Below are 12,333 nucleotides of genomic sequence, written 5' to 3'. Positions count from 1 at the left end.
TTTAAATTCATTGTTGTCCATCACACGGAGTCGTAGAAACAAGCATCAGTTCACTGTTTGAAAAACAAATATCTGTATTTGACTCCTTCCTTCCATGTCTTCAGAGTCTGGCCAGGCTCCTAAATTCGACGTCCCTCTGGAGCCAGTGATGGTGAGTGAAGGGGAGAAGCTGACCCTGAAATGCCATGTCAACGGCTCTCCTCCCCTCAACATCCAGTGGATGAAGGACAGGAGGGAGCTGAAGTCCAGTGGAAACACCAGGATCACATTTGTCGGTGGAACGGCATCACTGGAGGTCAGGCCAGTCTCAAAGACAGACGCTGGAGATTATCTCTGCAAGGCCAGCAACGCTAGTGGCAGCGACTTCTGCAAGTCCAGGGTCACTGTTAGAGGTAAGGCATCAGTTTGTGGTGCTTTGAACCATCTGTAACACCTTCTACTTTATCAATCAACCGGTGGTGCAGTCTGGTTGGTTTTCAATCCAGCTGATTCCATCCCACAATTGTACAGGGGGTCCTCGACTTACGTCAGAGTTCCGTTCCTACGGCCCAACATTAGTCGATTTTCGCCACAAGTCGGAACTCCATCAGAAGAGTCTGACTTAAGTTTGGGAGCCATAATGAAGGGCAAAAATTTAGTGAATGTAGCACAATCCAAGGTGGCGTACAACCGAATGTAAATAAAATCATCTTATAGTGCCGCGTGACGATGTATTCATCCACTCCGCTCGCCAACTAGTTCCACGTAACCAGTTCCGACGAAACGACAAAACACCATAGGTCGAGGACGTCGTAAACCGAGGACTCCCTGTACTAATAATTCTGAAGGGCAGATGCTGAAGTGACTTGATGTGGCAGCTTTATACTCACCTTTATGAAACCTTTTCAGATATAGGAGCTAAAGTCGCCCCCACCGAGGCCGCCGCCCCAGCTGCAGCCGTTCCAGTCAAAAGGCTGGACAACCTGTTCTTCATCGAGGAACCTAAAAATGTTTCCGTCACAGAGAGTAAGGACACTTACGACCATTTCTCATGTCAATGCTCAAAGTTTCCTCATGATGCAACATGTTTGTTAATTTGTTTTGCAGAGGGCACCGCGACCTTCATCGCTAAGATCGGAGGTGACCCGATCCCTAGCGTGAAGTGGATGAAGGGCAAGTGGAGGCAGATCACCCCCGGTGGTCGTATCGCCATCGAGCACAAGGGCCAGGATGCCAAGATGGAGATCAGAGAGGTGACGAAGTCCGACGCTGGACTCTACAGGTGTGTTGCCACCAACAAACATGGAGAGATTGAGTGCGGTGCTGAGATCGAGGTCACCAAGAAGGAGGAGGTGGAAGGACTCGGAGACTTAAGGACAAGGCTGAAGAAGTAAGGCTCCAAGATACGGTGGTTGTACTGGAACATTTAGTTTTGATGTTCGATTGTTTGTTTGTAGGACACATAGGACTGATCAGAAGACACTAGGACTCCAGGTCTAATTATGTGTTTGATGTCTGTCAGGACTCCTTCTAAGCAGAAGAGTCCCAAGAAGGATGAGGATATTGATATTGTGGAGCTGCTCAGAGGTCACGACCCCAAAGACTATGAGAGGATCCTTCGAGAACACAACATCCATGACTATCGAGCCATCCTGCAGGCCATTGAGTTCCTGAAGAGGGAGAAGGAGATGGAGACTGGACGACCAGTAAGACTGAAAACACCCAACTGATGACAGGACGTTACTGGGATTACTGGGAAACTAAATTAAAGGATTCACAGATCTTGTTTTGATTGGAACTTGTTGGGTTGTATGGAGATCAGTTTGATATTTGTTTAATGAGTAACATCCATGTGTTCTGCTGCAGGAGGTGGAACGTGGAGGTCGGGTTGAAGAGGAGGACATGGTTCGGCTCATCCAGCAGCTGGAAGGTCGCGTTGGCACAGAGGTAAAGATTTCTATCAGACAAGTGGAGAACAGCAGACTTTTCCAAATGTCATCTGACAGCTAAATGGTGCACTACATGTACGTTAAAAATTATCAGTTCATTGATTAATTCTAGAAAATAATTTACCACATGAAAAACATAAAGGACACATGTCAGTAACTGTACCATAGATCAGCTGTGGTTCCTGGTTGTTCCACCAGGTGGAGCCTCTTCCTGTTTAATACTGTAGAGACCAGATGAGGCGTCACTCAGACTACAGTTCATGTTAAAGCAGAGAGCATTGTGAGAGTTTAGCAGCAACGGGCACCATGACAAAGACTTCTGAGGAGGGTCATGACCTGAAATGTTCCACCTTTTACTTGTAGATGTTTCAAGAAACGTCTTCCAGAGAAGTCCAGCCGGTTTCTACTGAAGCTAGTGTTAGCCTTTTGGACCAATGTTGCAACTACTGTTAGCTGTTTGGACTAATGTAGTGACTACTATTGGCAAACAGAGTGCCTACTGTCAGCTGCATCCAGGACCTGGATGAGTTTAGCTAGCAACAGGTACCATGACAAAGATTTCTATGGCAGTTAATGACCTCCAACCAGTGGTCACACGTAGAAATAGCAGCAGAACCAGAACCAGATTGAAAACTGTACCACGAACAGTCTGTGTACAGTAAACAGTCTGTGGTACCTGGTTTGACAGAAATCTGCCTAAAGCCTCTCAGGGTTCCAGAAAGTCCTGTATGCAGGAGAACTGTGGTGAAGTGTTAACCAGATTGTTGATCTTCAGCCCGTCTCGGTGCTGGAGGACATCACCGACCAGACGACCCCTGAGGCCGAGAGCGCCACTTTCGAGTGCCAGATCAGGATCAACTACCCGGAGATCGCTTTGACGTGGTACAAGGGAACACAGAAACTGGACAACAGTGACAAATACGACATCAGCAGCATCGGCGAACGCCATTATCTGAAGATCAAGAACTGCCAGAGCAAAGATCAGGGAAACTACCGCGTGGTGTGTGGTCCTCACATCTCCAACGCCAAACTGACCGTCACAGGTAAGAGGCCGAGTCCTGAACTTGGAGTCGAGTCTGCTGGATTTGTGTCTCTAACTGTCCTCATGTTCCAATCCTTTTTGTCCTATCAGGAGCTGCTTACCGACCAGGTGAGCATCACTTTCAGACTAACGCCTCAGACTGACCTCTTTGAGCCTCCCGGTTCTTGTCATGCTTTCATTTCTGTTTTGTGGATTTCTGTTTTATGTTTTTCTTCTGTTTCTCTTACAATTACTTTCATTTTAGCCTAAACTTTCACACACACTTCAATGTTAGAATGAGATGGAGAACATTCGTGCTTTAAACTGATGAGCCAGACATTGACTGTGACTGTCTGGTTCTAGACCAAATTCAGTTCACTAAATCCATCCGAAGCATCGAGGTCAACGAACGCCACTGCGCCACCTTTGAGTGCGAGTTGTCCTTCGACAATGCCGTCGTCTCGTGGTACAAAGACTCCTGGGAGCTTAAAGAAAGCCCAAAATATAACTTCAGGACCGAAGGCCTCCGGCACTTTATGACGATCCGCAACGTTACTGCAGAAGATGAAGGTTTGTGAACCTCTGGAGACATTTTACTGATTCTGTCCTCTCCAGGCTTTAAATTACAAACAGAACAAAAGCTTAAAATGGACCATCAAAGGCATTAAATTAACTTTGTAACATGCAGATGTCCAGAAAAACATAAGCAGAGATTAACCAGTTAATCTGAGTTATTTAGCTTCAAATGAACCGATATTAAATGATTACAGCAACAAACGGACGTCCGTCATCAGGATAGTTTAACTGAAACACCAAAGAACAGAACAGTTTATGCTTTATAACGATTCACCGTAACATAAGACTTTTCATGTCATTAAAAAATATATAATTATTCTTAAAATATTTTGAAAACTAATGAAGTGTCTCAAATATCTAGACATTATGAAGAAAATAATACATTAGCAAAATCATACAATTATAACTTAAAAACATGTTTGAAAAAATTTATGAAATACATATATAGTGGTTAGCTTATTAGCAGTTAGCTCTCTCAATGTTTATCATGTTAGTAGTAAGTGCTCTCTCTGGCTAGCATGTTAGCAGTTATCTCTCACTCTATTTAGCATTTTAGCAGTTAGCTGTCTCACTGGTTAGCATGTTAGCAATTATTCCTCTCCCTGGTTAGCTTGTTAGCAGTTAGCTCTCTCTGGTTAGCAGTTAGCTCTCTCTCTGGATAGCATGTAAGTTATATCTCTCATTGATTAACATGTTAGCATTTAGCTTTCTCACTGGTTAGCAGTTAGCTCTCTCACTGGTTAACATCTTAGCTGTTAGCCCTCTCTCTGGTTAGCATATTAGCCGTTAGCTCTCTCTCAATGGCTAGCATGTTAGCAGTTGGCTCGCTCAGTGGTTAGCATGTTAGCAGTTATCTCACTCTCTGGTTAGCCGTTAGCTCTCCAGTCTTAGCATGTTAGCAGTCGTAGCAGCCTTCCCACTTATCCGTTCTGACTTGAACATGCTAACGTTTCCAGGCGTTTACTCGGTGATCGCTCGTCTGGAGCTGATGGGAGAAGCTCGAAGCACCGCTGAGCTTTACCTGTCAGGAAAAGGTGTGTAACTGTCAGTCAGCAGGTACAGGAGCTAATGCTAGTCAGCCGCTAACACCCGTTCACCTTGTTTTACAGAGGTTGGGTTAGGAAGGGTTCCTCAGGGTGAGTACTTCCTCTAAAACTACTGTTTACTGCCACAACACAGTAAAAAAACCTAAGTCTTAATTAGTTCCTACATTAACTGAAGTATTTGTGGCCAAACAGATGTCCCTGATTCGTCGGTTCGTGTCCCAGAAGCAGCGTCATTGGTCGTCTGCTCAGGTGAGTCTGGGACGGTTTCTAAAATCACCTGAATATCTCCAGCGGCTCCGACATTCACACGTCTGTTCTTCTGCCTAAAGATTCCTCCGAGGAGAGAACTCACGTCGAAGGTACAGAACTTAAACCGGTCGCACTAACCGACGTCTTTTCATCGACATTAAACCTTAAATCATCTCCATCATCTCCATCATCATCTTTAACTCTCATCACCAATAACCGTGTGGTCCTTCATCCATCTCCTCACCTCGTAACTCAATCATCTGGAACAAAAACAGACAAGGATTAAATCTGAAGACTTTCAGAATTAAAGTCTGACTCTCAGAAATGTTCACAGATTAACGTGAACATTTCTTTAAAAATCACAAATTCTTGTTTAGGATATTAAATGTCCATTAAATTCTAAAATGTTTAATCCAATTTTTTAAGTGGAGACACTACAGATTCAGAAACTTTAGCAGCTGATTAGATTCCGTGCTAAGCATTTTATGATTAAATATTAAAAGGAGGTGTAATGTCGTTAAAAAATCATTTCTTTAAATTAGTTTTCAGATCGGAAAAGAGGTTTCTGTCTGAAGTGTCTCATCTTAAAATCACTGAACTCTTAAAATTAAAGTTAAATAACTCATAAAGAATCAGAGTTTCCTCTCAGAAGTTCTTCAGTCAATCGATGATCATCTTTAAAGTCCTCATCTGACCGATTATCTTCTGAATCTCTAGTTTCTCAGAGAGTTGAAGAGGAAACGGTTTCAGTTCGGTTCTTCTCCGTCACAGGTACTGACATCACTACCTCCTCACCTGTCTCACCTGTTTGTGTTTGTACCTGTCTTGTTTCTACCTGTCTTGTTTCTACCTGTCTGTATTTCTGCCTGTCGTGTTTCTACCTGTCTGAATCTCTTGGTTGGTTATGACTTCCCTCTGGACCGTGTCTGTCTGCTCTAGGTTTCAGTCCTTTCAGCTCTCAGGTTCTTCTCTAAGTTCATTTTTCTCCTCCACCAGAAGAGAAAAAGGCCGTTGAGGAGATTGTTGAACGGACTCAGGTGGAGGTCAGAGAGGAAACTCCTGCAGGTATATCTGAGGATGCAGACGAGCTTCTGGCTGTAGTTTAGTTTAGCTGCTGATCAGAACCACTGGTCGTTTGACATTCACAACCTGCTTCTGCTTCTAGAAGCTTCTAGAAGCTTCTCTCAATGGTGTTGCATGCTGTCGTTGGATCTTCTCGTCTGTCACTGTGTCCACTTCTTTTTGTTTGTGTTGTTTCTCTCTTACTTCTATTCTGATTAACACACTGGAGCTTTTAGAGTAGAGAGTAGAGTTTGTCCGTCGTAGTTTTAATGTGAACTTTCTTGATCTTTCTGTGAAGTTCCTGAGGTTTACAGGACACCAGAGGAGAAACCCTCTGAGGCTGCAGGTCCACCTCCAGCTAAAGGTATCTGCAAATACCTGCTCTTCCTTTCATCTCATTGATCTTATTCATGTTTTTATGTCTTGTTTTTTAGATCATTCTTGTTCAGGCACATTGTTTGTTTCATTTTTGTTTTGTTCTGTTTCTCTTAATGATTAAAAGTCTTAATGTCAGGATTTATTGTGATCAGAAAACTGAAATTTCTGATGATATTTTAAAGTACCAGAAGTAAAGAAGACGGAGGTTTCTGCTGCGGCCCGGAGAGACGAAGCTCCAGCTCCAGAAGGTAACAAAAACCTGAAAATGTTTTGTGTTTGTCAGTCTTTATTAGCTCAAATTCTTCTCAACACTAAACATGACCTGAAAACTTTCTTCAATCACAACAAAACTTTAAAACATCCAACATCTTCATGACCGGCAGTCCTGTAAAATAATTAGATTTTCTGATTTATCTTAAATTCAGAATTCTTTAGATGTAACATCGAGAACTTTTTTAATTCCTAAGACATTATCTTTGAATAATTACTTGAGGTTCTCTCTAAAAAGAATCTCTTTCATTAATATTTATACAGATTTAAAATCCTTCTAGACATTCTACCTAAACCTGTCTAGAAGTTTTCTAGATATTTGTTTAAATGCAGGAACATTTTATCCAACTAACATCTTTCCAGTTGAACAGATCTCTTGAGTGTAACTTTCTGTTGCGTTCTATCTGTAAGTCTTGATGTTGTCTGAATGTTCTCCATGTTCTTACAATGCAGACAGCATTGTGTTCTTGCTGTTTGTCTGTTTTTACATGTTCTGATAAACTCTTGAAGCTGTTTGTTCTCTGTGTGAAGTGATGTAATTTTTCTCTGTTAACCTTGAAGAACCCTCAGTACACACAGAACCGGAACCAGAGATGGTTCCCATAAAGGTCTCTCCTGAACCTTGCCAACCCAAGCCCCCAACAAAACCAAAAGCGGTTCCTCCAGAGCCCAAAGTGCCTCCTCAGAAACCGACAGAACCTGAGCCCAAAGTGGCCAAAACTAAGCCGGAATCTGTGGCACCAAGAGTTGAAGCCGCCAAGAAAATGCCAGAAGCCCCAAAACCGAGAGGTAACATCCTAAACTCTGTGCTTCTCTGCTGTTCTGCTGGATCACGTTCCTCGTCTGTGTTCTGTGTTGCAGTAAAACTCTTTAACATGTAACTGATGATGTTCTGGGCTGCTAACCTCTTCACCTGGATCTGATCAAACTAATGCTTGTAGAAACATTAGTGTTTGTTGCTTTATGACAAATGTAGAGTAAAACTTCTTCATGTTCTCCAAAGTACCAGCTGTAGTGAAACCAGTGGAAGCCACAGTTCAGCCAGTCGCTGCCAAGATCACTCCCCCAAAGACCGAAGAGGTTTTAACTAAAGGTACCAGAAAGAGTCTTTTCCATCTTTAGGTCCTTTAATGTGTGCTGCCATGTGATTGGCTCTCTGGTAAACAAACCAACACTCGATAGAGTGGACTGTTACGTTGAAGTCTTTGTGGTTGTCAGTACGTTACTGACGATAAACGGCATGTAAAATGTTCTTTAAAGTACCAGAACCACCAAAACCAGAGGAGCCTATAACCCGCCCAGCTCCAGCTGTGGTTCCTCCACCGACACCAGAACGTCTTCCAGCTACAGGTACTAACTGATGATCTTTGAATCTGAAGCTGCTTCTCTTCTTCTTGTTTGTTGTTTTAGACGTTCAATTCACTCGTTCAGAGTGTAATCTTTGATTCCATGTTAGCGCTGGTCTTTACCTGTAGCTTAACATTCTATAATGTTCTCTTAAATGCAAGATGTACCCAGACCAGAACCGGTGGTCCAACCGCCTGCACCTACAGCTGCTGCACCGAAGGCTGAGGCCGTCCCAACTAAAGGTACTGCAAAGGTCTTAATGGGTTCCTCTGTTGTAATGTTCTGTGTTAAGCTTCATGTTCTGCTTGATTTGATCAACCTCTTCTTTCAAAGTAATCTTTCCAGACTGTCTTCTGTAAATATCTTAGAGCACTCGCTAGAGTGTGACTTTTTGGTAGATGAGATAATGATCTTATAATGTTCTTTTAAGCTGTCTCAGAACCAAAGACACCTGAACCCCCAAGAAAACCTTTCCTGCTGGCTGGTAAACATGAGCCAGAAGCACCTGTAACAGAACCAGAAGAGCCAGAGAAGGTTCCAGAAACACCAAAGAAGGTTCTTGGAGAAACGAAGAGGAGAGCTGAGGTGCCGACAAAGGTTCCAGAAGAACCAAAGAAAGTACCACAAGAAATAAATAGAAGCCCTGAAGCCCCAAAGAAGGCCCCAGAAGCACCAAAGAAAGTTGTGGAAGAACCATTAAGGGTTCCAGAAACTCCAAAAATGGTTCCAGAAACACAGAAGAAGGCACCAGAAACTCAGAAGAAGGTTACAGAAGTACCAAATAAGGTTGTGGAAGAACCAAAGAGGGTTCCTGAAGAACCAAAGAGGGTTCCAGAAATTCCACAAATGATTCCAGAAACTCCAAAGAAGGTTCTGGAGGTACCACAAGACCTAAAGAAGGCACCAGCATCACACAAAATGGTTGCAGAACGACCCGCAGAACCAGAGAAAAGTCCAGAAGAAGCAGCTCCTCATCGCAGAACACCTACACCTCCACAAGAACTGGAAAAACAAATTCCTCAGTCTAGAAAACCACAGCAACAAGGTAGATATGTCTCAGACAAGAGCAGTTTGGAAGCCTTATTCACTAATCCGTACATCTGTTAACTCACTGTGTTTTATTCTTGAAATGTTTGTCTTGATTCTGTCGTGTGTTGACTGTTTAACATTGTTATAACAGAAACACAGAAGAAGAAACTGCAGGAAACAACAGCACTAACTAAACCAAAGCTGGAGGCGGGTACGTCCAAAGGTAAACTGAAAATGTTTCTCAGGTACTTAAAAAAGTCTTCACAGTTATTTGTAAAGTGACAAATTGTATTAATTTGTCCTTGAAACTAGATGAGGTTATTCCTTATGGACAAGTAGAAGTCCAGTCAAAGTCCAGAGAAGTCGTGCAGCAGAGAGGTAGAGATCCATAACACGGACAGTTCAGCTGTAAACAAGAATCACAGTAGAAGAAATCCAAAACTGAAATCTGTGTTTGTGTGTCTTAATGTTTGTGTTGTTTTCCTCTTGGCCACCGCTCCATGGTGCACATCTTCAATCTTGGGTGAAATCTTAAAGCTTATCCAGCTCCCCTGAAGGCAGCAGTGGTTGAAGACAGAGACAAGTCTTTTCTGGAGATGGTTCTTGAAGAAAGGATTTCTCTCACAGATCTACACAGGAACGAACAGAAGAAGACGTATGAAAGAAGAGTGGAGCTCAGAGAGTCGACTGCAAGAGAAGAAAAGACTTTGGAAAGGGAAATAAAACAAACTGCAAAGGCAGCAGTGGAGGTTTCTACATGTTTCAGAGAAGATCATCAGACAGAAGATACTGAGCCACTAGAGAAGACTGAACTAACAGAATATGAGTCTGAAAAGCTGGAGCACACTGAACCTCATGAAGAAGAAAAGAAAGAAATGACTTTGAGCTCTGCTTCTCCACTTCAAAAAGAAACTGTCGTTCCACCAAACGATGTCACACCTCCACCTGAAGTGAAAGAAGCTTCTCCTGACTCTCAAACCACATCCAGAACTGAAGCTCTCAAGAAAATTTACCAAGACAAAAAACTGAAGAAAACTGAAGTTCAAACAGAGCAGAGAGAAGCTACTGAATCACATATTTCAGCGGGTCATGAAGAAACTAAGGAAGAAACTGTCTCTTCAACAGACCATCTAGGTAAACCTAAAATCTCTGCAACATCTAAAGGAGTTCCTGGACCAAAGAAGCCTGGAGCACCTGAAGAGTTCTCTGTTGAAAAGAAAGTTCCATTTTCAACGTCCATTCAACAAGACGTACCGAAAACTCTTCCCACAACCACTGGCTCTGCTCCGAAGAGAGAAGTAATATCCCATCAAAAGAAGGAAGAACTCATGACAGCTGCAGGAAAATATCTTGAAGACACGTTACCTCTGGATGAACCAGCTTCTGCATCAGAAGAACCATCTTGTGAAGAGGAACTTGTCCAAACATTGATCTCAGTTTCTTCACCTAAGGAGACAGTCGGTATGGAGGAAGAAATTTTACCAACAAAAGAATCTGTTCTTCCTCCAGAGAGATCTCCTACTCTTCCCAAAGCAACTGTTGCCCCAACAGAGGATCTGCCCCCTGAAGAAGTGACCCCCAAAGAACCTAAAGCTGCTCCACCTAAAAAATCTCAAGTTTCACTGAAGAAGAAACGTCAAACTCCTCAGCAAGAAATTCTTTCCTCCAAGAAATCTGCCTCTCCTGCACAAAAAGAAATGGTCACAGTGGAGGTGGATTCCTCTGAAGAAGCAACTGAACCTCCACCAACTACACAGCAAGTAAAGAAGGCATCCTGGGAGCCCCAACAACAAACTCTTGAGAAAGGTATTCTTTGGTTTCTGAGCCGCAGAGGCTCCTGATCGCTGTAAGATCAAGCTGTTGAAGTGTATTTTCTTCCATTTACTGTACTCATCTTCCACTAACGTCCACAGTGAGTCGTGTCCGTCCTTTGTCTTCTATGTTGCTGTTCTCCACCTTCTAAGGAATCATTCTTGGCCTATTAACGTCTTTCATTTCTGTTTTTCCTTCATCCTCTGACTTTCTTTCACATTTCATTTCTTCCACCTGGTTGTGCTGTTTGGACTATTTCATGTCTGAATCATCCTAAAGTCTTAACTGGCCATGTTTTTGTCTTGGTCGTGATCTTGAAATCTTGTATTTTCAAAGTGTCTCCATCTCCGGAGAAGAAACCTTCAGCACCAAAGCCTTCACCTCCTGCTGCTCCTGCTCCTGAACCGAAGGTTGCTCCTCCTGCAGGTATCTGTTCAGTTCCTCCTCTTGTGTCTTTCTTTGTGTTGTCCTTGTTGTCTTCAGATTTCCATATTTTCAGTTGTTTATGTTGTCGTATGTGCTGACCAAGCCTGTCCTTTTCTTGGAAATCTTGTATTCCCAAAGTATCTCCTCCAGAGGAGAAGAAACCATCTCCACCAGCACCAAAGCCTTCACCTCCAGCTGCTCCTGCACAGAAGGTTGCTCCTCCTGCAGGTAGTTTCTTCACTTGGTTGTGTGTTGTTGTGAACTGTGTGTCTAGAGGTGATGAGCCACTACCTTCATGCTTCTCTCACCTTCTTACATTCAGTCTTCTCTTCGTTGTGTCCGTGCTGCTGTCTGACCATGCTGTTGTCTTGGTCATGATCTTGGCATCTTGTCTTTTAAATTGTTTCCTCCAGAGGAGAAGAAACCTTCAGCACCGAAGCCTTCAGCTCCTACTGCTCCTGCAGCCAAAGTTGCTCCTCCTGCAGGTATTTCTTAGAAGTCCCTCATGTTGTCTGTTTCTGGTTGAGCTTCTTCACATTTTTCGGTTGTATCCGTCTGCTCCTGTCTTCATTTTTAGAAGTCTTTATTTTGTCCTCTGTTTAATGTTTTCTTTTTCATCTTTTACTTTTGTCTTTATTTCGTTATTGGTCATGACTTTTGGTGTCTTGTACTCCCAAGTGTCTCCTCCAGAGGAAAAGAAACCTTCTCCACCAACCACAAAGCTACCAGAGGAAAAGCTAGTTGCTCCTGCAGGTAGTTTCTTCTGTTTGTCACTCATGTTGTTTAGTTTATCCTGAAACCTGGTGGGTTGTAGCAACAGTGAATTCTTTAACTGTTCTGTCAGTTGTTGCTTGTTGACCAGATCTTTGCCAGTGATTTAATCTAGTTGGCATTCTTGTAGCTCCAGTTGCACCAGTGAAGAAGGAACTATCTCCTGCAATGGAAGAAATCTCCCGTCCTGAAGGTAACACCTCTTCATTCATGTTGTTCTGTTGTGTTTGTCTTCTGCTCTGAAGTTTATTTCAGCTTGTCTTAATTAGCTATAATTTAGAAATGACTTTTCTGTCTAAATCTGTTGGTCTGATGATCTGTTTACAGGATAATACTTTGTCCTGTCTATAATCCACGTCTTTCATATTAACCATATCTGTTGAATTTGATCAAATAATCTGATAGATGTGTTTTTCTT

At 42.8% G+C, this 12,333-nt stretch overlaps 1 protein-coding gene across 1 annotated transcript in view; it reads left to right on the top strand.

The window, feature by feature from the left end:
• ttn.1 (titin, tandem duplicate 1) overlaps nucleotides 1-12,333 on the top strand; it is a 198,399-nt gene that overhangs the window by 59,199 nt on the left and 126,867 nt on the right. The window contains exons 70-98 of the mRNA XM_055015241.1: nucleotides 105-392; nucleotides 889-1,005; nucleotides 1,087-1,369; nucleotides 1,502-1,685; nucleotides 1,846-1,926; nucleotides 2,704-2,971; nucleotides 3,061-3,078; nucleotides 3,313-3,519; nucleotides 4,482-4,559; nucleotides 4,635-4,661; nucleotides 4,764-4,820; nucleotides 4,901-4,930; nucleotides 5,538-5,591; nucleotides 5,817-5,885; nucleotides 6,181-6,246; nucleotides 6,443-6,508; nucleotides 7,092-7,319; nucleotides 7,534-7,623; nucleotides 7,791-7,880; nucleotides 8,039-8,119; nucleotides 8,308-8,922; nucleotides 9,058-9,129; nucleotides 9,219-9,284; nucleotides 9,444-10,712; nucleotides 11,055-11,144; nucleotides 11,283-11,372; nucleotides 11,558-11,629; nucleotides 11,823-11,897; nucleotides 12,046-12,108. Of these exons, the coding sequence (XP_054871216.1) occupies nucleotides 105-392; nucleotides 889-1,005; nucleotides 1,087-1,369; nucleotides 1,502-1,685; nucleotides 1,846-1,926; nucleotides 2,704-2,971; nucleotides 3,061-3,078; nucleotides 3,313-3,519; nucleotides 4,482-4,559; nucleotides 4,635-4,661; nucleotides 4,764-4,820; nucleotides 4,901-4,930; nucleotides 5,538-5,591; nucleotides 5,817-5,885; nucleotides 6,181-6,246; nucleotides 6,443-6,508; nucleotides 7,092-7,319; nucleotides 7,534-7,623; nucleotides 7,791-7,880; nucleotides 8,039-8,119; nucleotides 8,308-8,922; nucleotides 9,058-9,129; nucleotides 9,219-9,284; nucleotides 9,444-10,712; nucleotides 11,055-11,144; nucleotides 11,283-11,372; nucleotides 11,558-11,629; nucleotides 11,823-11,897; nucleotides 12,046-12,108 (4,794 nt within the window). The remainder of the gene's footprint in view (nucleotides 1-104; nucleotides 393-888; nucleotides 1,006-1,086; nucleotides 1,370-1,501; nucleotides 1,686-1,845; nucleotides 1,927-2,703; nucleotides 2,972-3,060; nucleotides 3,079-3,312; nucleotides 3,520-4,481; nucleotides 4,560-4,634; nucleotides 4,662-4,763; nucleotides 4,821-4,900; nucleotides 4,931-5,537; nucleotides 5,592-5,816; nucleotides 5,886-6,180; nucleotides 6,247-6,442; nucleotides 6,509-7,091; nucleotides 7,320-7,533; nucleotides 7,624-7,790; nucleotides 7,881-8,038; nucleotides 8,120-8,307; nucleotides 8,923-9,057; nucleotides 9,130-9,218; nucleotides 9,285-9,443; nucleotides 10,713-11,054; nucleotides 11,145-11,282; nucleotides 11,373-11,557; nucleotides 11,630-11,822; nucleotides 11,898-12,045; nucleotides 12,109-12,333) is intronic.

The sequence above is a fragment of the Amphiprion ocellaris genome, chromosome 11, assembly GCF_022539595.1.
Source record: "Amphiprion ocellaris isolate individual 3 ecotype Okinawa chromosome 11, ASM2253959v1, whole genome shotgun sequence".
Taxonomy (NCBI): domain Eukaryota; kingdom Metazoa; phylum Chordata; class Actinopteri; family Pomacentridae; genus Amphiprion; species Amphiprion ocellaris.
The sequence above is the reverse complement of the archived record's forward strand: the minus strand, read 5'-3'. Positions and strand labels throughout refer to the sequence as shown.